Source organism: Hermetia illucens, chromosome 5 (genome assembly GCF_905115235.1).
Source record: "Hermetia illucens chromosome 5, iHerIll2.2.curated.20191125, whole genome shotgun sequence".
NCBI classification, from domain to species: domain Eukaryota; kingdom Metazoa; phylum Arthropoda; class Insecta; order Diptera; family Stratiomyidae; genus Hermetia; species Hermetia illucens.
In genome coordinates this window covers 87540139-87564335 of record NC_051853.1, presented here as the reverse complement: position 1 = coordinate 87564335, position 24197 = coordinate 87540139, and the positions used below count along the sequence as shown (strand labels likewise).

Here is a 24197-nt window from a genome sequence, read left to right as displayed (position 1 = left end):
TAATCTACTATTATTAACTTTATTTTATAGTAATATACTATTATTAACTTTATTTGAACAGGTATCGATATGGAGGGTATTTCGGAGCCTAGGCACCATATAGTGGCAGCCCCCTGATTTTTTCCAGATTTTTCGGCTGGGTGGTTCCTGAGAATGGGTTCGTTAAAAAAATGACCACTTTCAACCCCCCGCACTCCCCATCTTTTTAATAAAGGTCAAAACTAAGACCGGCTTCAAAAAGTACTAACCGAGACCTTTAATTTGATACCCCACATGACTATATTTGATGAAAAAAAAATTTACACCCCCCTTTTGCATGTATGGGGATCCCCCCTTAAATTCATCGTAAAACGATGTAGCTCACTATATGCGTGAGCGTTCACAGTTCCCACCTTTCTACCAAATTTGGTGTCAATCGCTGTAACCGTCTCCGAGAAAAATGCGTGTGACGGACAGACAGACAGACAGACGGACAGACAGACAGACAGTAAACCGATTTTAATAAGATTTTGTTTTACAAACAAAACCTTAAAAAGACAGACATTGAACCGATTTTAATAAGGTTTTCTTTTGCAATCAAAACCTTAAAAACAGTATTCACACGGGATGACCCCCTTAAAACGTCATACGCGTAATATATTCACAAAGACTGGTCTATAAGCAGCGAGAGGTACAATCTATGGCCGAACCAGTGTATAGTAGAAACAATAACAAAAGAAAAGATTAGCGATAATTTTGAGATATTCGAACTTTTGCAAGCAAAGAGATGTATCTTAATTAAGTTAAGTCAGCATTGAAATCGTTTCATAGATATAAATTTGCAGGTCGAGATGACATCCCAGGTTCCAAGTGAAATGCAATGATGTTCACAATAAGGTCAAAGCAGGAGTGCCGCAGGAAAGTTTACTCTTATCTTTACAGCGAATATTCTTTTTAGCAAATCACTTTCACTTTGCGAAAAGACACTTCAAGTGAAAATCAATAGGCCATACTCCAATCAACTCAAACTTAAGTTCAAAAAGTGTTTGTAGATTTGTTATTATAGTTATGGATTAATGGTTCACGCAAATATAATGGCAACTTAAATTTAGAAAAGGTTTAGATAAGAAATTAAAAATGTGCTCTCTCTTTTTAAACAACCTGATGATGATGATGACCTAGTTTCTGCTCAAAATTTACTTTTCACTCGCACAATGACATGGAATGATGAATGTGATTTATTAGTTTTACCATAAGAATTGACATCTGTTTGAAGTTTGCTGATGTATATTTGGATCCAAATAAAAAATGTTTAATAAAAGCGGGTTCATTTTTTAACCCGGGTTAATTTTCATGAATTGAAATATTAAAGTTGCTCCCATGAAGAGAAATATCAATAAATAATAACTCCGCCGTAGCCGGCCCCAAGCTCGGTTGTGAAAGGAGGAAGATGGATAGCTTCAGTCTGAATGGCTGTACGCAACCGCAGCGTCTCAAGGGGTAGATGAGGAAAGTGCAGGAACTTTGCAGTCTTACAAATTACTCACTGAGGAAGCTATCCCAACACCTGGCAGCTAGGGATAAAATATATCCCCAAAAATGAGAAGAAGAAGAAATTTGAGGTCCGGTACGGATAACCGGTGGGAGTTGTCTGACTCGGTGACTAGGTCGGGCTCTCGTAATGGACAGCACGGCATCGAAACCGCTAGTCATGGGGCGGTTCGACGTCTAGGCGCCACGACGAACAGGAGCACAGCTCCGCCTGCTGTAGCTGTTTCGCCACAATCTGTGGCGACCACACCCGGTTCGCGTAGGCCGCGGATGAGGAGCGAGAACCAGAAGGGCTGCCGAGTTTGGTCAAGGGGTTGCAAAGAGCAACTCATTATCGACTCGGTAGTTGTAGGACAAGCAACTAGAGGCCAAAGAAACCTCTTTAGTTGCTATATCGATTATGCCAAGGCTTTTGATAGCGTTTCACATACCTCGATACCCTACACCTGTATCTTGATCCGAAACTAATAAAGTTTTTAGCGACAGTCATAGAAGGGTGACATATATACGGAGGGGCATCTCTCAGGGGGACTCATTGAGTCCGCTTTGGTTTTGTATGGCATTGAACTGGCTACTGAATGATGCTAGAGTGCATAGTTTTGCAATAAAGTATGGCCTACGTGCTAAGTGCGAACTGACACACTTGATGTACTTAGATGGCATCAAGCTGTATGCTGGGACTGACGACTGTCTTAAAAGTCTGTTGCGAATAATAGACATGTTCAGCCATGATATTCGGGTGAAGTTTGGACTAGACAAGTGTCGAATCCAAGCCATCCGCAAAGGTCATCATGAGCCGCATGCCGGACATAGCATTGATGACCTCCACATCGAAGCTATGACCGAGACAGGCTTCTAGAAATACCTAGAAATTCTGTAAGGAATCCATGCTTGAGTTGGTGATCTGAAGGATGGTCTGCTGTCCGAATTCCTTCGACGTGTAAAACTGGTGCTGAAATCGCATCTCTCGGGGAAGAATAAAATAAATGCGTTGAATGTATTCACTGTGCCTTCACTGGATTATGCATTCGGAATATTGCCGTGGACGAAGACCGATCTGGAAAACTTCCAGCGGCGGATAAGAACAACTATGTCCAAATTCCGAATGCATCATCGAAAGTCTGCCGTGGAGCGGATCAACCTGCGTCGGCACAATATCATCGCCAAGTCGACTCGCTGCGCGCTTATTTTTACAGCAAAGGACTTAACTGAACTGACTCCACTTACCTTGAAGAATCGATCTTTCAATCCTCTGAGTGGGGTGAAGTCGGACCAAGAGCGGATCGATGAATGCAAGTCGAAGGCAATGCACGGTAACCACGTGAATTGTCTTTGGCAACCATTTGTCGATTTACATTTGTCGAACAAATGGTTGTGCACTGGGAAGCTCTTTGCTGAGAGAGAGGGGTTCATGTGTGCCATTCAGGATGGCGTAGTCGCCACCCGAGCTTATAAAAGACTCACCATGAAAGAACGGGTGGAGAACGACCAGTGCAGAATGTGTGGTTCGGCGTTAGAGACGTTGGACAATCTCATTTCTGGCTGTACTGTTATGGCACCGGTGCAATACATCACCGGCCATAATGCTGTAAGGTTATCCATCAAAACCTTGCATAAAAGCATGGGCTAATCACGGGAACATATCCAGTTTACCGATATGAGCCGCAAGCAATACTTGACAGTTCTGCTTACAGCATGTATTGGGACCGGCAAGTTCTGACTAGTCGCCATACTCCACACAACAAGCCTGACGTACTGTTAGTTGACAAGACGGGTCGCTCCACGTATATTATTGATGTTACTATCTCCCATAATAGCAACATGAACGGAAATACGTGGAGAAAAAGGTGAACTATAAGCCATTGGCTCGGGAAATCAAAGAAATTTGGCGTTTCGAGCGGGTGGTTGTAGTTCCGATAATATTGTCAGCTACAGGTATTGTACCTAAATCACTCACAGCTTCCATTCTGCACACATGCTCGATGTTGCGGGGAGTTCTCGACGGATTCTCCCATTAACCTACCACCGGCCACCACCACCAGCGCCCCTTTACTTTTAAGGAGGTAGGATCGTCCGAGCCTAAACGCTTGACACTTAGTGTTAGTATTAGGCATTTGCCGAGATTCTAATAACTCGGAAATAATAATAAAAGTTCTCTTAAATACTAAAGAGGAACTATCAGCATACCTACATAATACATGCACCTTACTTTAAGCCTAGAGAGAGGATTTCAACTCGTGGCAATCACTCCGCCAAAAAAAGTTCTGACGCCTAAGAGCGGTTTTTTTTATATATCATCATCAATAAGTCAATTTTTAATTTTCAAACCGACTACCAAACGGGGTGAAATTGCAAATGCAAAAACAAGGGCTGTTTTCGTATAATTAACAACCTTATTTTTAAGGCAACCATAGCCGCGAGTTACAAGACGTTACTGAACGGTCCGCCTATATATATGGTTGTCAATTACCCCTTATTTTCCTGTGATGCCTGCAGAGAGAAGAACTCTAGTGTTCGGCGCCAAATACCTTCGGGGCGACCCACTCGTAGGCCATTTTGGGAGAGTAAATTCCACTGCGTGGCGGAACCAGCAAGGCAGTAATCACCCCTCTTTAATGGATGACATATCCACTACAAAGGCCGCCTCCCGATCACATTGCATACGACTAAGTTGTGATGGTACCATGCAGCGAGATGCTGACGAAGGGTTATACCTTTTGAATAACAATATGAGTCACCTTCCATGTGCTACATACAATACAGAAAGAACATTAGCCCAGAACTATCTCCAACGTGATCTTGCAGTCTAGATAACTGCTTTTCTAGATTTTAGACAAGACAACCACAGCGGATCTAGCGTTGTTAATGCATCGGCAAGATCCAGTTGGCTGTGAGTGTTAGCTTCCTAGATATACATAGTGATCGACTCATTAGATGCTCTGTCTACTATTGCAGACAAAGGTAATGAGGTTATCCGTAAAGCCTTTCCTTTGTTGGTGTTTATCGTCAGTGAAGCTGTACTTACATCCTTTTCCAAATCCAAAGACATTTGATAAAGGCCCATAACCCAGTATGTGTAATCAGCGCAGGCGAGGTATTTGAGGAAAGATATCATCGTCCATTACACTACTCCACGTCCTCCGGACAAGGCAGCATGCAGACCGTCACCGATAACAATATCGATGACAAGATGCAATCTTGGATTCTGCTTTGGAATGCAAAATACTCCGAGATTTTACCTCGTTGCAGCAAGTGACATTTTTCGCAATCGTACACCAATAATATTAGTTTGTCCGGAATGTCCGTCATGCGTAAAATATGCAAGACACACTCCTTGTTCGCACTATCGAAAGCTTTCTCAAAATCGATGGAGAGCAGGTGATGGTACATTATTCGAGCATAGAGCTCACCAAAAGGTCAGTTGGGTTTCAACTAATCGACACCGTACGAGCAATCAAATCGTGATTATCAGTAGACTTAGAAGCTGTCTTCTGGATGTGAGTAACACGCTTGTATTGTCCAGCTGTCCCTCGATAATGGGAGAGTGATCTTGCTAATCGAACGACAGATATACTCAGTAACCCGCCTGAGAATATCGATCAACATTAATCTGCGACTTACTGCACTCGGACTCCGATACTGGTCAAAATCCCGAGAAGTGCAGCGGAACACTATGCTAGATGACAAGAGAGGCAGAAATGTATACCACATTATGAAAGAACTTGAATGTGGTCGCAACAGTTTTCATGGTCCTGTGAAGGACGTCCACGTTTGACTTCCACAATAACGAGCAACTGAAGGGGTGGAAAGAACATTTCACCACGGTTCTTAACCCTGTCACATCTAGTGAGGTTCATTCTCTTATGAAAACACCATAACATGCGGATACGGACTGTTCCTCCAAGTAGAAAAGAAATCATTTCGGCCATCAATGCACCCAAAAGGAGTAAAGACGCGGGGCTTGACGGCCCCTGCACAGTATTATTTATCGCTGCACGTGTAATAACTGCTGGTCTACTACTTCCACTCGTATGGAAATCTTGGGAATACAAGACCTTTCGCAGAGAGTGGAAGAAGGAGGCTCGTTTTGCGTGTGACAATTGGAGGGTATCTACGTGCTCTCTGCCATCGCATAGATAATGGCTAAAATAATCCTGGAACGGATCAAAAAACATCTCGATAGCTTGATCGACAGAGAGCAGGCTGGTTACCGCTCCGGACCCTTCTGTATTGACCACATCAACACCCTACGGATCATAGTGCACGAAATTTAAATCTTCGCTGCAGCTGCTCTTCGTCGATTTCGAGAAAGCTTTCGATAGTATGAAAAGGGTGTGTATCTGGAGTGCACTACGTAGGAGGGGCATTCTGGAGAAAGTAATAATTATTATCAGAGCGACATATGATGTGTAAAATGTGACGAGCTGCTTCGAGGTAAAATCTCGAATGATTCCAAAGGCTGTGCGCCAGGATAGTATTCTGTCATCGATATTATTTCTTCTTGTAATCGATGACGCTCTTTATGCTGCCTTATCCGAAGGACGTGGAGTAATTCAATGGGGAATGACATCTTTCTCCAAACACCTCAACTATGCTGATGATGCATGATCTATTTGCTCTCTCGTCGAGTCATGGACCTTAGCGAAATGGCGCTGGATTTAGAAAGAGGGGTTATCAACCTGAAGGGTTGTCACACTCTTCTAATCTGCATTGATGCGCAGAGCATTGATGGCGTCAATCAATTTGTATATCTAGGAAGCATGGTTTCTTATAAACAACACATAAACAGCGCTAGATCCACTTTCGCAGACCTGTCTAAAATCTGAAAATGCATTGATCTTAATACTAAGATCAAGTTGAGACTGTCCTGTGCTAGTGCTCTCTCCGGGTTGCTATATGGGATCAGCACATGATAAGTGAACTATTATAAACGAAGGACTTGGTCGGCGCACAGGCCTGGCGCTTCTAAGCACTATGATCGCAAGACGGAAATGACAGTGGATAGGTCACTCATTAAGTAAGAGCGACAATTCCATTGCGAGCTACGCCAGGCAGTGGGTCCACTTTTCCAAGATGGCCGACGAGTGAGTCGCCCTAAGGGCACATGGCGCAGAACAGTAGAGGAGGATTGCGAGTGTCGAAAAATCGTGGGGCAAGCTGGAAAGCATTTCAGGTTACGCGCTATACCCCACTGAGGGATGAATGGCAACCATATATGTATAGTTTGGCTCAGTGGTTAAAGCGCTAGACTATCGTAGCAGAAGATCGTGATTCCAATCTCCCTGCAGGCAGAGGGATTTGTGTCGCAACTGGATGTCGAATACCGGAGCGAGGGCAATGCTGACCACATTGCTTCCTACAGTGTACTACAGTATACCGTTGAATGAAGTGCTCTAACACACTTCAGGGTACTATTCCAACCGAATTGTAGCGCCAACGGTTACTATTAAGTATTAGATATAGTTAGATCTAAATAACCTCTTTTCTTTAAAAATAGGTTTTTTTTCAACCCTTGATTACTTTCAGGAATTAAAATATTAAAGTTGCAATAATAACATAAGTTCTTCTAAAACCTAAAAACGAACTATTAGCATGACGACTCTTAACTTAACACCTGAAGAAAATTGTAAGTAAAGGTTCAATTTTTAACCCCATCGTCCGGAGGGTCCCGCCTTTTTCAACTCCGATTAAAACTCGTGCCGGTTACCTCGCTTGAAAAAGTTGGGTAGTTTAGTTCTGTTAAGGGAAAATAGTTTAGTTAGTTAGAGCGTGTTATTTTTCACCTGCTTGTTTGCATTGCTATTTCTGATTTGAGTCAGCCTGGCTATGAGTTTGCTCAATGAGACGTCAACATTGCATTGATGCTTCTAATACCTGGTACATGACAATTCTATATACGCTCTTTGGGATTCCTCCTGCGGAGGCTTCAAAATAACGGCGAAAAACAACGCTTCGTTTAGCTCTGCAGCACAGCGTAGCTTTGTTGAAGTCGCCGCCTCCGCCCACTTCCACTTTTGACCCTCTCCCTCAAAACCTCTAGTCAAATACGCTCGCTAATGATGGCAAGGATTGTATCGTTGCGGGTAATAAAGCGGTGCTAGCCTCCATCTCGCTGTAAATTCGCATGCGTCTTTTTTAAGAAATGTTCGGCCATCTTTACAACAGCAACGACCGCTGTGAAGTTATATCTGCCCCACCTCTCTCATCTCGTTTTAGATTGTGGCAAAATAGCTATAATAGACAAAACAAGAAGACTATACACAGGAGATTCAACTCCTAGTATATTCTTTGAAATTTTATGGAGACGAAAAAGTCTTGCACACATTCGAACGCGACGGGAGTTGCATAAGAAAAATTCCGCGCACAAAGGTTGGTGGTAATACCATGTATGTAATGCAGTGCATTAGTGTGTCCCCACTTGGCTGTGAGTTGCTACCAGCACGTGCCAACATCTGCCATAACAACAGACATTGCATAGATGTTTATGGCTTCCCCCATTCCACTGAGAGCCAAAGGCAGAGCTTCCTTAAAGATTCATTTCGTATTAATGGTAATGGATCTTAATGGAATCAGTGAGCGAATGATGCTTCAAAATTCCTCTACAGGAAGATTGGTGCTGTTTGCTTTCGTAGGAATTTAGAAGGAAATAAGTAGATGCAGCCACGGCCAATCTTTCGGAAGCACCCATTTCCTGCTGGAATAAGATGAAAAACCACAACAATAAAGCCATCTAGGCGACATCGACACACCGATACCAATAACACTTACCTCCCTCGTCCCTACCCGGAAGGTGTACAAAACGATTCCGTCTCCCTTTAACGCTGAAGTTGCTCCTCCTGTGTATAGTCTTCTTGAGACAAAGCCTTTCATCTAGTCCTTTTGGCGTCTAAACGTCAAACCGATTGAAATCCAGACCCATTCACCAAGTGAAGGGACTCCTCCTGAGAGCTATCCCCGTTCACAGCGGGGCTGAATTTTATATGTTCTTATTTGAATTATTTCTGCCCATTAACTCTCAAGTTCTTTTCCTATCTATTTATTTGATTTTCGAGAGTCAATTAAGAGTTCAAGAGTCAACTAATTTATTTTTTCAAGGATCCCTTTCCACACTTCCTCATAGCTTCCGCGAAACTCACTAACGTCCCACAATACACTTGTTTATATTTCAGTCCCACGCATCGGACTGAAGGTCACGTGGGAATTAAAATATGAGTGTCAAAAGAACACCCGACATTCCCGAGCTTGGCGTCCAAGCGCGTATCGACAATACACTTTAGTGCAGCTGCCTTAATTGGGGCCTTAACCGTGAATTACTCCACTTTACTTACTTACTACTACACTTTACATTTATATCATTATATAATATTAGGAGGGATGTGCACTTAGTATGAGAAAAGAGGCTACAAGCCGGATTTTTTATAATTGGGACTTGAGAAAAGTTAATGCTATATGCGAATTGATCCTCTCCATTTGCTATTACTTTAGGTTGACATGATCTTCACAACCCAGCTATGAACACCTTGGCACAAACTGAAAAATTATTTAATATTTGAAACGAAAACATCATGGCCATTTTAAAATGGTTAAAATGGTTCTTTAGTTTCTGGTCATAATTTTAATCAAAAATTTTCATTTCTACATTATCTGGTCTCAAAAATCCGAAATTCGTGTTTACCAGTTTCTAATGTCAGATTCGAAAATAACTATCCGAAAAGCAAAGGTATAAAAATTCAGACGTGAAGCTTTCGCATTCCATACCCCTGCGTGTCGTCACAATGCTGGGTGCTCACTACTCAAACAACCCTTCGGTGCATTTCGACTTGATAAAATGTTCGTTAAGCGACAAGATGAGAATAATCTTATAATTTCGTATTTTCAAGATCAAATCTAGATGACACTATCAAAGATAATAATACCTCACTCTTTTCCGAAAGATCAATCAAGACACACAGGCAATAAGTTTAGGTAACATACTTTCTCCACTTACGAAAGCTGTGACTTTCCCCATGGCGACAACGTATCCCCATCCTCCCTCTGGAGGAACGAGCTTATACTTGGATCCTTCCTTAACACTTCTCATTTTAATTTAATTCACTATAATTAATATTTTCACCAACTGTTAGAACTGAGTGCTTGTAGGCCAGTTGGAGGCATTTGTTTCACTAATCTGTAGGGATTTCGGGAGATCATCATAAAGTACGGCTGCTGGCAGATGTAAGCCAGTGGCGCTTATAAAGATAATTTTTACCAAGCAAATAAATGTTCTTATCAAATCTTATCATTCTTCAATTTTTTCTTGGAGTCTGAAGATATTTATCTATTTTTCTATGCAAAGTAGTAGAAAAGTTGGGTGTCATAGTTACTTGCAACAACCGAATTAGACTTATCTGCTCAATGACCTGCAAAAAAGCAGACAAAAGTTGCATGATCACGTTGCCGAGCCATTGCCAAGAGTTCATAAGTATGAACGGGGGGGGGAGGAGGAATTACGGGGGGTAAGAACTGAATTTTGCGAACACATGGCTGCCACAGGCCACTATATGGGGCATGGCGCATAAACTACACTTACTCGCAATCGGTACCAGTTAGTGCCAATGTGGCCCCACTCACCCCACAATTTTCTGAGAAGCGTGCATACTCCCTCCGTTCTGTGCCGCACAATCGCAGGGCAACCGAGTTGTCCGCCATTCTGTGATAACTTCAATGAAAACTTGGAGCCTCCGAGTAACAATGGGGGTTACTTCAAATATGCTATTTCCATAAAGTACCACAGAGAGAACGTTGACCCTCAATTTTAAGATTCTGGGCAAAATAACGAAAGTAGATTTAGCATTTTTAATACGTCGAGCGACATCAAATTCCATGACGCCACTATACAAATTCTGCGGCGTGGCATTTTGCGCCATCATCTGTCGCCCTGATAATAGCTATTAATTTCACCGCAATGCCCTCTTACGTGGGGTATGCCAGATACACTCTCTGTTCAAGCTGTCGAAAAATTCTTCGAAGTCGATAGAGAGCAGATGAAGCGCACTGCTGGAATATGGTCCGAAAGGTGCTGATGTGGTTAGTACAAGAGGATCTTGAGCAGAACCCAGCGTACTCTCAATCGATCATGCTTTCGAGGTGTCCTTTATTGCGTTCTAGGAGTATTTCAACAATAGCCTTTCCCGCTCCTAAAACGGGTGCCTCTCTTCGTAATCTATACTATATGCTATACTATATTATAATTAAGAAATTCACAGAGTGATTCCCAAGCCCAGCAACTTTTTCCTCAGGACTCGTCAGCCTGAATGAGTTGGCACTATACCTGCTTTATAGGTAGTAGCCTCGAGAAAAGTTCTCAGTGAATGGCGAACTGCTAATGGCCGACACACCTACACTAAAATAATAAACAAAGCCTAAAATTAAAGCGGATACACCAAAAGAAACGTAACAAGACGAAAGAAGACTTAACAACCAGCTGTGTTTATTCAGGCGACCGAAGGCAAGAATTTTGCCGAAATCCTCAGCAAGATTCGTTATATAATCACGACTGAAGATAGCGGAGCAGAAATGTCTTCTCTTTAGAAAACGAAGTGTGGTTGAGTTCTCGTCGAATTAGATCCGAAAAGGACAAACAAAGGTACGTTCCGTGAAGTGGTCAAGAAGTTATTGGAAGAGAAAGCTCTGGATTCTAGCTTAGAGCCCAGGTGTTCTCTGGTATTCCGAGATGTTGACTGTCTCACCGGGAAGGCCGAAGTAAAAGAGATAATCAAACGCGAATGTCCGGAGATACCGCGATACCCAGATTGGTATGAAGTAGCGTTCCACAACTGGTGTTCTTTACGATCGACGTATCAACGAACATCTCAAATCTAAAATTTACCGCAATGTCGTCCGTCCTGTCGACCTCTATGGTTCTGAATGTTGGCCAACTGTAAAAGACAATGAACTGCGTCTTGCGGTAATGGAGACGAAGATGTTGCGTTGGACTAGTGGTGTGACACGTTTTGATCACATCCGAAATGAGGATATCCGCGATCGTTATGGGGTTGCACCAATCGTGGAAAAATTGCGAAAGAGGCCTCTTCGCTGGTATGGTCACGCAATTCGTCCTAACGAGAATTCACTTGCCAAGATTGGTCTGAACATCGAAATCGATGGTAAACGACCAAAAGGCAGGCCGAAACAACGGTGGGTTGATACGCTGGATGGGGATTTAAAAGCCTCAACATTGCACCCAGATCAGGCATTGGTTAGAGCCAAATTGCGAAACCGATCACGACGAGCCGACCCCGCTTGTGAACGGGACAAAGGCAGAAGAAAAAGAAGAAGATTGGTATCACTCGAAGCAAAAACTCACTGAGATGAAAGTTGTCAAGCAATACGTTAGCAAACTTCTTCTTCTTCTCTAGGTTCTAGACCAAGGCCGAGGAGATGATTTTATCTGAATTCAGCATGTAGGGGTTAGGTTATTCGGCATTTATCTAAAACCGAATAAGACGATGCCGGGCTTTCTACGGAAGCTTGACGATATTTTAGCTACGGCAGATCCTTTAATGCGAAGGCACTTGAATGAAGCATGTCTCACCCATATTTAAAAAGAAAACGAATTCTCGAAATGGCAGCAAAAAAGGGTCCGTTATTTTAAACACCGGATCCTTACCAACGTAAAGGGGTCCGAGTTACGAAGGAAGCATTGCCAACGTAACCTTCGCGTCGGAATCATTGGTATCGTTGGTGGTGGGTAGCGAGTTTTGGAAGATTTCTCGGCGGCCATCAGTAAATCGTATTCGAGGTGATTGACGCCATCTCTGAGTGTGCACCAGACCTACCTTCTTTCAATGGGGGGATCACCGCAAAAGTGAGCATCGGGAGATTTGTAAAAGTTCTTGGAGCAGGTGAAGCCACGTTGAAGAGCACTCCTCAGTGTGGCAACGCTGCGACAGACACTGTCGTGAATTAGTGGATATGAACCTGCACCCGCGCAATCTGTGGAGCCTCCATGCCTAGGAGGGGCCGAAAGATGGCAAATATGCTTGCCGAGCTTCGTAAAAAGCGCCACAAACTCCACCCATTGACACAACGCCCAAACGACTCTAAGAAGGGGCTAAACACAATAAGGGAGTGCAAATCAGTAACACAGCCCGCCGCTAGCAGCACCTAATCGTCGAGAAAGGGACTCAGTTACAAACTGGTAACCCGAAAACCCGGTGCTCTACTGAACCGTTGTTCATCTAAGGGCGAGCAAGTGGACTGTGTTGTTCGGGCAGTATTCCCTTCACATTCCGTACGTGTTAAAGACAGCAGTGTAAAACTCACCGAGGATAACCCCTTTTTTCTTTATAAAAGAGTTTGAAAAGGCAGTCCTCCTAATAAAAAATAAGAATAAGAAGGCGCCTGGACCCGATGGTATCCCGGCAGAAGTATACAAATTTGTGTTTCAACATGGGCCAGACATACTGCTCGACACATTCAACCCTCGCCAAAAGAAGAGCATTTCTCCTTTCTGCTGGGGGCTAGCGAAGCTTGTGATGATCATCAAAGAGAAAGCCGACCCTGAGCTGCCATCTGCATACCGACCATTTTGTATGCTTCACACAGCCGGGAAAGTGCTCAAATGGCTCATTCAAAGTAGACTCGGTGAAGCTATACGTACCAAAGATTTGTCCCCAAGATAGTTCGATTCCAGAGCAGTGAGATCAACTGTAGATGCTATCATGCAAACCGTGGATTCGATTCATCAAGTGGATACACACAGCCGCCGAGCTCGACGGGTAACCTTGTAACACTTGATGTCGAAAATGCCTTTAATTCTAACTCTTTTATAGAAAGACGTTCATGGCATACTAAGCAATAAATTCCACGTACTGGGCTATCTTTCATGGCTATTGGAGGATTATCTAAAAACTGTTCCCTTCTTTATGAGACACTAGAGGCTCAAAGAAGGAGCGAGATAACGTCGGGGTAGCGCAGGCATCCGTCCTAGAGTCGGACCTCTGGAACGGTTCTTACGTCTGCTTAGACTTAACATGCCTGGTCGGTTATGTAGATGATGTTTTGACACTTATCAACACTTATCGCCGGATACACTGTTGAACTGACCCAAAACAGACTTGGCGTATTGATGCGATAGGTAAGCGGATGGATGACTACTCATGGGTTCAGCCTTTGGAGTCATCCTGACTAAAAGAAATACTGATTCTGCGTCCCATATTGAGCAGTGAATTAATAATCGAGTCAAAACCAATGACTAGATACCTCGGATTGATGCTCGACACTTTTTCGAGCAAATCAAAACTGCAGCGGGGAAGACTGTAGCTAAAGTTTCGAACTCACATCGGCTAATGGCAAACATTGGAGGTCCTACATCTAGCAGGCGACGTCTTATAATAAGAACCACACTGTCCGTTCTACTTTACGGCGCAACGGTATAGGATGATACCCTTGGCATATTGTGAGCGCCTTGCATAAGTATAGAGACGGGGAGCTTTGCGGATTGCGTTTGCCTGCGATGGTGGCCACAGGAGTGATCCCCGTTATTCTTCTCGCGAAGAAACGTAAAGCCTTATATAAATGCAAGGGAGAAGACTCAAACGAGGTGGTTATTTGCAAAGAAGAGGGGCGGATCACAAGGGGTTCCTTGGACTCATAATTTCCTTTCTCCTATTCCCTCCCTATGGGGACAGGAATTTCCTAACTTGAAAATTTCCCAAGCTGAAGAACGGGAGGGCTAGCCCGAAGTTAAGTTATAAACGGTTCCAGGGTAGTTCGCTGACGACAAGGAGATGTATGGTTGGTAGTTCTACCCCAAAAAAAGCCTAGCAAACTGCCCATATTCGTATGTTACTGTAGCATTTCACTCAGCAGATGTTTTTTGGCTGAAAAGCATAATCAAATGTTCCCTCCATCTATTACGCGGCTCGTCGTTGTGAGTGAGCAGTCGATTATTAACTTCCCTCAAAAGACATACAAAGGACTTATGATCACCAACAAATTCTTTCGTAATGCGTGTTATGGAAGTGAAATCATGATTATTTCACCAGGACGATAATAAATTCCCGCTCTTGCAACTGCAATAAGAAACTTGAATTTCCCATGCCCTTTGATCCACTTCCAAGCCCAACCAGCTCCCTCAACACCGTGTTGAAAATCGGAGGTCAAGACTGTCCGCCTCTGCATGAAGATGCAGACATAATACCCAAACAGAGGAAAACAACTATCAAGCGATGATCTCTCTCGATGTCGTACCAGCACCTCTCTGATTTCGCACATCCAGAAGACAACTTCTTCTTCTGCTTATCCTGATGTGGTCGACCAGATTCAATGTTCGTTACCGATCGATAGAAACACAACTGACCTTATGGAAAGCTCTGTGCTCGAACAATAGCAAGCCAATGGTAACACTTCGGAAACCGCTGAAACTATAAACCATATTTAGATTACCATCATCATCTTAAGGAAATCTTTCCTGGACTGAGTTCAATCTCTCTTAGAAACCCTCCTACTTCTCTGCATCAGAAGTCTCCCCTGGAATCTCTCAGTTAATAGCGGTTCTCAGGACATGCAGAAACTCCTAGTGGATGCAGTAAGCGTGAATCCGTGAATACAATTTGACGAAAGCAAATGATCGTATCCAAAAAATTAGTGCATTTCAGAGATGTCGCAGCTGCCACCGCATTTCAAGAAGTGACGACGATCTTCGCGATAAACAAGGAATATTTTGAGTGGATTCTAAACACCCCAGCTCACAAAGCAACCACTAACTCAGTGGGACAACAGTCCAGATGGACTCGACCCTTGAGTGCTCCTTCTTGGAACGTCAAAGTGTTACAAGGTCATTCAGAATGTAATGTTGCGAATTTCCACCCAAACCAGAATGGGGCGTTCTAAAGTGGCATCATATCATGGTCTATTAAAAATGAGGCACTCTAGGTAGGTAAGCATTAGTAAATAGCATCATATCTGCTGTGGGAAAGGCAAGGGGAATATAATCCAGAGCTAGTTCAAAGCTTTTACGAAGATAGCAACTCCCCCATCGTGCAACTGGAGATCTCTTTAAAGGCCTCAGAGAATTCTTTTCTAGTATCCGAAACCGCACTCTACCTAGAGCTGAGCGATCGCGAAAAAAGTGCCTGTGGTTTTCTGCTTCCACTACGCAACTTCGTCAATGTGAATTGTAAAATTCTGGTGAGTCTGTTGGTATAGTCGCCCATAGATCGCTGAAACTGGCCCAAAAGCTGTCCCGCTGTGGTCTTATTACAGAAGAGTCAAATCCTCCTCGATTTAGCACAAGTCCTGAGCCTTCGCCATCTGAACTCGGAGGCTGTTAGATAATATTAGCAGATTCTATCTTACATTGTGCCAGTGGGACGTCAACTACCCCTGCGGAGAGCCTCGCCTGCTCAATCCGATCCACTCATTCCCTTCTGTCTTCCTATAAGCGGGAATCCAGAGGAGGGTGACTTTGAGCGTGTCGCCCAGACTATCTAATGTGGTTCTGTGCTACCCGCCAGCCTGGAGGATGTTGTCACTGAGTACAAATTAATCATGACTGATTAGCTGCCGAGAGTTCCTTATTAAGGCAGGCCTAGACCGGATACCGGTTGCTGCGCCGTTGATGATGATTAGCTGCCGGCGCAGAACAACTATGCGAGGGTCGAATCATTCCCAAGCAAGTACCGTCAATAACTCCGATTAGAATAGACTGGCGAATCCTGAAAAACCATACGACTCGGCTACACTGTGTATATCCAAGAAAATTCCCACGCTGACTCTGCAGATTTTCTTTGATTTATCGATAAAGAATATTATGTCATAACCCTTCAACACTTTTCAGTCTTCCACTCCGCCTTAATTGAAAAGCCCACAGCAACATTGCTCTCACCGGGATTCCTCGAGAGACTTCATTTCGGACGTTACTATGACTTCTTTGCTTCCAATATCCGCACTCATGTACCCTGACTGGTGCCGTGCCTAGACCTCAGTAGCACTTCCACATGTAGTTCTTTAAATCCTAGCGAACCTTCCTCGGTGGAATACTCCATTTCCTTACAAAGATCTTCTTGCAGGCATGGATAGCTATACAATCCTTCTCAGCCCTCAGTTCTATGTTCAATCCAAATTCAGCTATAGAGAGCCGCTACAATATATAGTATAGTAGCTCCTCTCTAAGAGATATCCATCGCATTCCTTGGATCACTTGGACATCAAGGACAGGGGCACTTCCATAAATAATGTTCCGTAGTTTTTGCCTCCTGAAGGCTGAATACATTTCATCTTTTAGAATCCTATTTCTGAACATATGTCCATCTAATAAATTATGGCCAACAGTACTTCTGCAAGTCTTCCCGCTTTTCTACAAGATATTGTATGTAAAAAGTTCGTTTCCTTAGTTCTTACAGAAAAAGTTTGGTATTTCTAGTGGCATCTGTCATTATGGGGAGCTTCCTCCCAGTTTCTAATAACAGCGTTCGCCAGTGCTTCTCACACTGCAATTGCTGGCTCCACTCTAAGTATGGGGGAATTGAACCTTCTTTTGCTGAGGCATCCACGATTTAATTCCGCTCTACACTACACTGACCAGGTACCCAGAGTAATTCCACCGTTTTAAATCTGGAAATAGAGGTCAATCGGCTTCTACACTCCTGAACAATCAAACAACTACTAAGAGCCCTTAGTGAAGCTTAAGGTTTGATGCGGATTGCGATGCGCCTGACCTTCAACTGTTCATAAATAACACAGGCTGCTACCCTTAGTATCGCACGTACTTCAGCCACTTCTCGTTTTTATTTAGAAGGTTGGCTTAGAAGACCTAAATATGTCCTGCTACAAATTATGATTCATTCCAATTTTCTCCACTTTCGACTAACTTCATATCTTCTACAGATTATGGGAATCCGAAAATCAGAGGCCATTGCAAAACTGGATTCAAATAAGTCTTTCAATGCGCCGTGCCCCATGTTCGTTGTTTCCCTATAAACCTAAACGAAATGATCAGCTTAACCCACTACACAGCGGATGCATGACCGAATATTGGTCTAATGAGGTTTAAGTCCCCATGTCTAGGCAAAGATCTGCCTACACAGTCCATAAGCTATGAGAGCTCGTTTTATCTTTATCTCCACACGATTGTTCCAAAGTGTCTTCTCATTTAGTATAACTCCCACTTTTCCCGAGAATTGACTAAGTGTACCCCTCATCTCCGAAAGCAAAGACCAATTGAATTCCCCCTTTTTAAGGTTTTGTGTAAACACAAAACCTTATTAAAATCGGTTTACCGTCTGTCTGTCTGTCTTTTCTTTTTTTTTTTTTTTGTTGAGGAGGTGGAAATCTTCAAAAAGACACTGGTCTGGACATACCAGCGTGTGGGATTTTTACCCACTAAAACCACCCCCGACTCCCTCCCTGCCCCGCGGAACCACCATAAGGTATTACATCACGGGGCGGAGTCAGCTCACTCTAGCTTTGTCACCTTTCTTCTATACGCGGCGCACGTGACCGCGTTTTTCTCCTCTCCTCTGCTTTTCGCAGTTTATTTTGGATAGATGCGATCATGGAGTTTACCGCATCCCAATTCTCTTGATGTGCTAGCATTTTCGGCACCAGATTTTCTGGTACCAGCACCTCCCCTAGAGTCTCCTCTAGATTCCTCCTTTCTTCCACAAATCTCGGACAGTGGAAGAATACATGCTCTGGGTCCTCTGGGACTCCATTGCAATTTGGACAATCGGGTGAGGTCTCCAATTTAAACCTGTGAAGGTATTGGAGATATCCTCCGTGCCCCGTGAGAAACTGGGTGAGATTATAATTAATCTCACCGTGTCGTCTCTCCAACCACTCCTTGATGGCAGGAATGAGCCTGTGCGTCCACCGGCCCTTTCCCGAGCGTTCCCACCGCTCTTGCCATCTATTTATGGATCTCTCCCTTTCAGTCTTCCTCGTCCGCGATGAGGAAGAGGTTGGCTTTGCATTGTATATGTTCGCCATCTCATCTGCCAAGATGTCAATCGGCATCATTCCAGAGATGACGAATGCTGCATCATCTGAGACAGTCCTGAAGGCAGAGCATACCCTCAGGGCTGTCCTCCTGTAGACTGAACTCAGTTTGGTAGCGTTCCCTGGCATCCACAACGCCTCCCTCCAAACTCCCTGTCTGTCTGTCTGTCTGTCTGTCTGTCTGTCCGTCTGTCTGTCTGTCTGTCTGTCTGTCTGCCTGTCCGTCACACGCATTTTTCTCGGAAACGGTTATAGCGATTGACACCAAATTTGGTAGAAAGGTGGGAACTGTGAACGCTCACGCATACAGTGAGTTACATCCTCTTACGCCGAATTTAAGGGGGGGGTCCCCATACATGCAAAAGAGGGGTGTAATTTTTTTTTTTATCAAATATAGTCATGTGGTATCAAATTAAAGGTATCGGTTAGTACTTTTCGAAAACGGTCTTAGTTTTGACATTTGTTGGAAAGGAGGGGAGTGCGGGGGGTTGAAAGTGACCATTCCTTTACGGGGGCCATTCTCAGAAACTACCCAACCGAAAAATCTGAAAAAAATCAAGAGGCTGCCACTATATGGTGCCTGGGCTCCGAAATACCTTCCACACTGATATCTGCACAAATAAAGTTAATAATAGTATATTACTATAATTTTTAGTAATTCGCTGCAAAACCCCCCTTAAGTTCATGCTAGGACGACGAAATTTCGCAACAATATAGGGTGTAACATAGAGCATGACGTTACCGTGGAAATCGCACTATTGCTAACAAAGTTATAATACGTCAAAGTTGTCGCTTCTTTGCAAATTCAAGGCTATAAATGTCAATATCATCCGAAAGTGGATATTCTCACATAATATTGTATATGCATATATTACGTGCTACGTACTATTATAAGAAATGCACAAAACCTTTCGTAACTGAAGCGTCCAGCTTCCGGTTTCCCGACTTGTTTTAAATAACAAAGTTGTGGTTTTATTTGGATTTACTGATAACCTATGTCGACCTACCTCTACTACAGCCAGGTCATCTACGAAAGCTTGGATGTATATTAGAATATTTTGCAGTTCACATCGTAGTGAGCCGATCAACATATTCTACATAAGTGGCAACAACACACCGCCTTGAGGACAGCCTTTATTGATCCTGTTGCCAGGTTGCGATTAAAACCCACTTCAGTATACAACAATCTCTTCGCTAGCATATATCGACTTGATTAAAGTTTAATACACACAATCGCACACACCCAATCGCGCGAGGGCAGAGAAGTTTGACGGAGACTTAGAACTTTCGAGTAACAGTGGTGATCACTTCCTACGGTCTACTTTCATATCGAAACAAAGATAAAGGTCCTGGGGTTTATCGTGAATACCTGTCGTGAAGGCATAATCAACGGTCCTCTTCGAACACGGATTGATTTGCAGACCACAATTAGAGCCCATCATAACTGGGCACAGCGGTATTGGTTTTAACTAAGTGTAGACTCAGCATTCATACCAGTGGATGCGAGGTCTATCTAACACCTCTGCCACAACTAAGAGGTACAGCGCCAAAGTGGTGACCTCAATCATGCCCTATGCGACCCCAGTTTGGACGGAGGCGTTGGGGATGTCAGTTAACGCTAACAAACTGAGTGCAGTCTACAAAAGGACAGCCCTGAGGGTATGCTCTGCCTTCAGGACTGTCTCAGATGATGCAGCATTCGTCATGTCTGGAATGATGCCGATTGACATCTTGGCAGATGAGATGGTGAATATACACAATGCCAAAACCAATCTCTCCCTTATCGCAGATGAAGAACGCTGAGAGGGAGAGATCCATAAATAGATGGCAAGAGCAGTGGGAATGCTCAGGAAAGGGTCAGTGGACTCACAGGCTCATTCCTGCCATCAAGGAGTGGTTGGAGAGACGACACGCTGAGATTAATTATAATCTCACCCAGTTTCTCACGGGGCATGGAGGATATCGCCAATACCTGCACAGGTTTAAATTGGAGACCACACCCGACTGTCCAAATTGCGATGGAGTCCCAGAGAATCCAGAGCATGTATTCTTCCATTGTCCGAGATTTGTGGAAGAAAGGACGAATTTAGAGGAGACTCTAGGAGAGGTGCTGGTACCAGAAAATCTGGTCCGACAATAGTACCACATGAAGAAAATTGGGATGCGGTCAACTCCATGTTCGGCTCTATTCAAACCAAACTGTGAAAGGCAGAGGAGAAGAGAAAAATGCCGTCACGTGCGCCGCCGGTGACTAAGATAGAATGAGCTGACTCCGCCCCGTAATGTAATACCTTATGGTGGTTCCGCGGGGCGGGGAGTTAGTCGGGGGTGGTTTTTGGTGGGTAAAAATTCCACACGCTGGTATGTCCAGGCAGTGTCTTTTGAAGATTTCCACCTCCTGAAAAAAAAGAAAAAAAACAGACAGCGCCCGTGTTATGCAGCACGACTCCACCCTTGACCTCACAAGGAGCTCTGCCCGCGATGTAGAAATAACCACAATCACCATGAAACTCCCACAAGAGCCAGGAATTCTGCTAGAATATATGCTCCCAGACGGACATCTCAGTTTCCATGGTATCATATAACCTCCGGTGAGGCTTCGTGGCAAGTGCCACTTCAGATGAGTCCCTTGCAGACTCGGGTCCGACCGCCCTCTTCCGGTACGTGGAATCGAAACAAAGATAGAACATGCCCTACCTCTTAAAAAAAATAGAAAGATTGCTATGGCCAGTGATGCTGATAACTTTGGTTTTGTTTATCTTCAGACTAACCCTGATTACCTGCTAGCGACAGTCAGTTCAGGCGAGAAACAATCCCGCTCTCGAAATACAGGCTTTTGAAGTGCTCTTTACTGATTTCCAGGAAGAATTTCATTATTATCCTTGCGACAGAATTAAGCACACAAATAATCATCCAATAATTACAATCAAGGGTATACCGTTCTTATCTTAAAGACGATTCCGTCTAGTTTCTACATAGCTATCATCTATCCTACCCAGTTTACCTCCCTTCGCTAAGATAAAGTCGTACCACTTTATTCTCTCTCTTCAATTTTCAAGGCAGTTACTTGCAAATTTGTGATAAAAAGCTGAAAATTTGTCCTTTAATTCCGGTCAAGAAAACATTCGTTGAACTTTATACCTATTTAATGATTTAATAGCAACAGGATAATGGTGTAATTAAATACTTATGAAAGGACTCAACATTTTTTTTTAAATACGGAATTTACACGAATTGAATCAAAATTAAATTTAAGCGGCGTTCTTTGATTCTGCTCCTATTTCGTCCTTTTTGCCTCCCACATAGCGTACCCAAATATACTCTAAACTCCATGTAACCACATTTATTAATAGGAGAAGGTTAAGAGCGTGGAAAACCCATATATAAGAATACGTGAAGTCGCGAATGAATTGCATCACAGGACCCAAACCAAGTGAGAACATCCCTTGAAGGAACATGAAAAGTCCGTAGCCAGATGCAAACCTGAAAAATTAATCAAAATTCATAGATAGAAACCGTAATTATTGACATTCTACAATCTTAATGTGACATACCTCTCCGTTGGTAGATACTCAGTAAAAATTAAACCTACAGGAATCAGCAACCACGTCTTAAGGAAGCCAATAACTGCAGTTACAACGATCATACTCCAATAATCATTTGCGTAGAAAAATGCTAAAAAGAAGATTATATTAAATTTGTGTTGCAATTTTCGAGTAAGTAAGGTAAGAAATGGGAGTTGTAGGATAGTATGTGTCCCAAGGGGGACAAAAAAATTTGGCGCAACAATCCTCAACCAATATCTAGTTAACTAAATTTACAAACCTACTTCCAAATCCAACTCACACTTCCACTTTGGTAAACTCTGGACAATGCAAATCGGCAGAAGAGAGAAGAAGAAAGGCAAAATTTTCTGGTTCCTGATGTTGAGGATCTCTACAACAAACTCACATCCTCTTCGCAGTATAATATTGTCTTGGAACCCGAAGCTAAACCTAGCATCCAATCGGAAAAACAACGACGGACTACAACCACAGTTCCCACCATATAACCAACGGCACACGGTATCCAGTTTAGGCCTACCTTAGTAAAGAACTCCAGATATCCCGGTTTCGCGCCAGTTCATCATCATCAACGGCGCAATAACCGGTATCCGGTATAGGCCTGCCTTAATAAGGAACTCCAGACACCCTGGTTTTGCGCCGAGGTCCACCAATTCGATATCCCTAAAAACCGTCTGGCGTATATGCCCTATGCTCCATCTCAGGCAGGGTCCGCCTCGTCTTCTTTTTCTACCATTGATATTATCCTTATAGACTTTCCGGGTGGGATCATCCTCATCCATACGAATTAAGTGACCTGCCCACCGCAACCTGTTGAGCCGGATCTTATCCACAACCAGACGGTCGTGGTATCGCTCATAGATTTCGTCGTTGTGTAGGCTACGAAATCGTCCATCCTCATGTAGGGGGACAAAAATTCTTCGGTTGATTCTTCTCTCGAGCGCGGCCAAGAATTCGCAGTTTTTTTTGCTAAGAACTCAAGTCTCTGAGGAATACACAAGGTCAGGCGAGATCATAGTCTTGTACAGTAAGAGCTTTGAGTTTTTGTAAGCTGAAATTGGCTTTGTTGGTTGCCAACAACCGTACGCGGATTTCATCGTCATAGCTGGTATCGGTTGTGATTTTCGACCCTAAATTTTCAACGGTCTCGAACTTGTAGTCTCCTATCTTCATTGTTTCCGTTTGACCAATGCGATTCGATGTATTTCGTTCTTTTGATTTTAGCGCTGACGTTGCCACCATGTACTTCATCTTGCCTTCATCAATGTGCAGGCCAAAATCTCGCGCCGCCTGCTCGATCTGAATGAAGGTAGACTGTACATCTCGGGTTGTTCTTCCCATGATGTCGATATTGTCAGCGTAAGCCAGTAGTTGGGTGGACTTAAAGAGGATGGTGCCTCTCGGATCTACATCGGCATCGCGAATCACTTTCCCCAGGGTCAAGTTGAGGAGGACACATGATAGGACATACCCTTGTCGTGGACCGTTGCTGATGTCGAATGGTTTTCAGAGTGATCCTGCTGCTATTATATGGCCTCGCACATTAGTCAGGGTCAGCCTAGTCAGTCTTATTAATTTCGTCGGGATGCCGAATTCTCTCATGGCTGTGTACAGTTTTACCCTGGCTATGCTATCATAGGCGGCTTAAAAGTCGATGAAAAGATGATTGATAGTGGCCCCCTATATGTTCTGACGTTCATGAAGGCTGAGAGGTGGCGGCGTTCAATCAGCGCGTGGTCAATTTAGTTGAAAGTGGTCCCGTCTGGAGAGGCCCATGTATGTTTGTGGACCGCTTTCCACGCAAACCTGATACTTCCAACAACCATTTTGTGCGATACTGCTAACTGAATAGTCCGCAGTCCGTTATCATTGGAATCCCTTTGTAAGCTATGGAAGCCGACGTATCGCTTGAATACGGGCTCCGTCCCTACTTGACAATTGAATTCTCTAAGTATGATTTTCATATTATACTTGGCACAGGCTTCGAAGGTCCGCTCAACTGCCTCGTAGAAGATATCCTTCTCCAACTCTGCAGTCCCCTCTGTAGGGGCCTGAATGTTTATGAGGCTTATATTTCAAAACTTGCCTCGCAAACGCAGAATGCGTAGCCTTTCGCTTCTATTT

General features: G+C 43.6%; 1 protein-coding gene across 1 annotated transcript in view; it reads right to left on the bottom strand.

Moving 5' to 3' along the window:
• LOC119658157 overlaps window positions 1-24197 on the bottom strand; it is a 71035-nt gene that overhangs the window by 23267 nt on the left and 23571 nt on the right. The window contains exons 7-9 of the mRNA XM_038065425.1: window positions 22065-22185; window positions 21771-21993; window positions 9518-9595 (exon numbers count right to left, since the gene is read on the bottom strand). Coding sequence (XP_037921353.1) covers window positions 9518-9595; window positions 21771-21993; window positions 22065-22185 — 422 coding nt within the window. The remainder of the gene's footprint in view (window positions 1-9517; window positions 9596-21770; window positions 21994-22064; window positions 22186-24197) is intronic.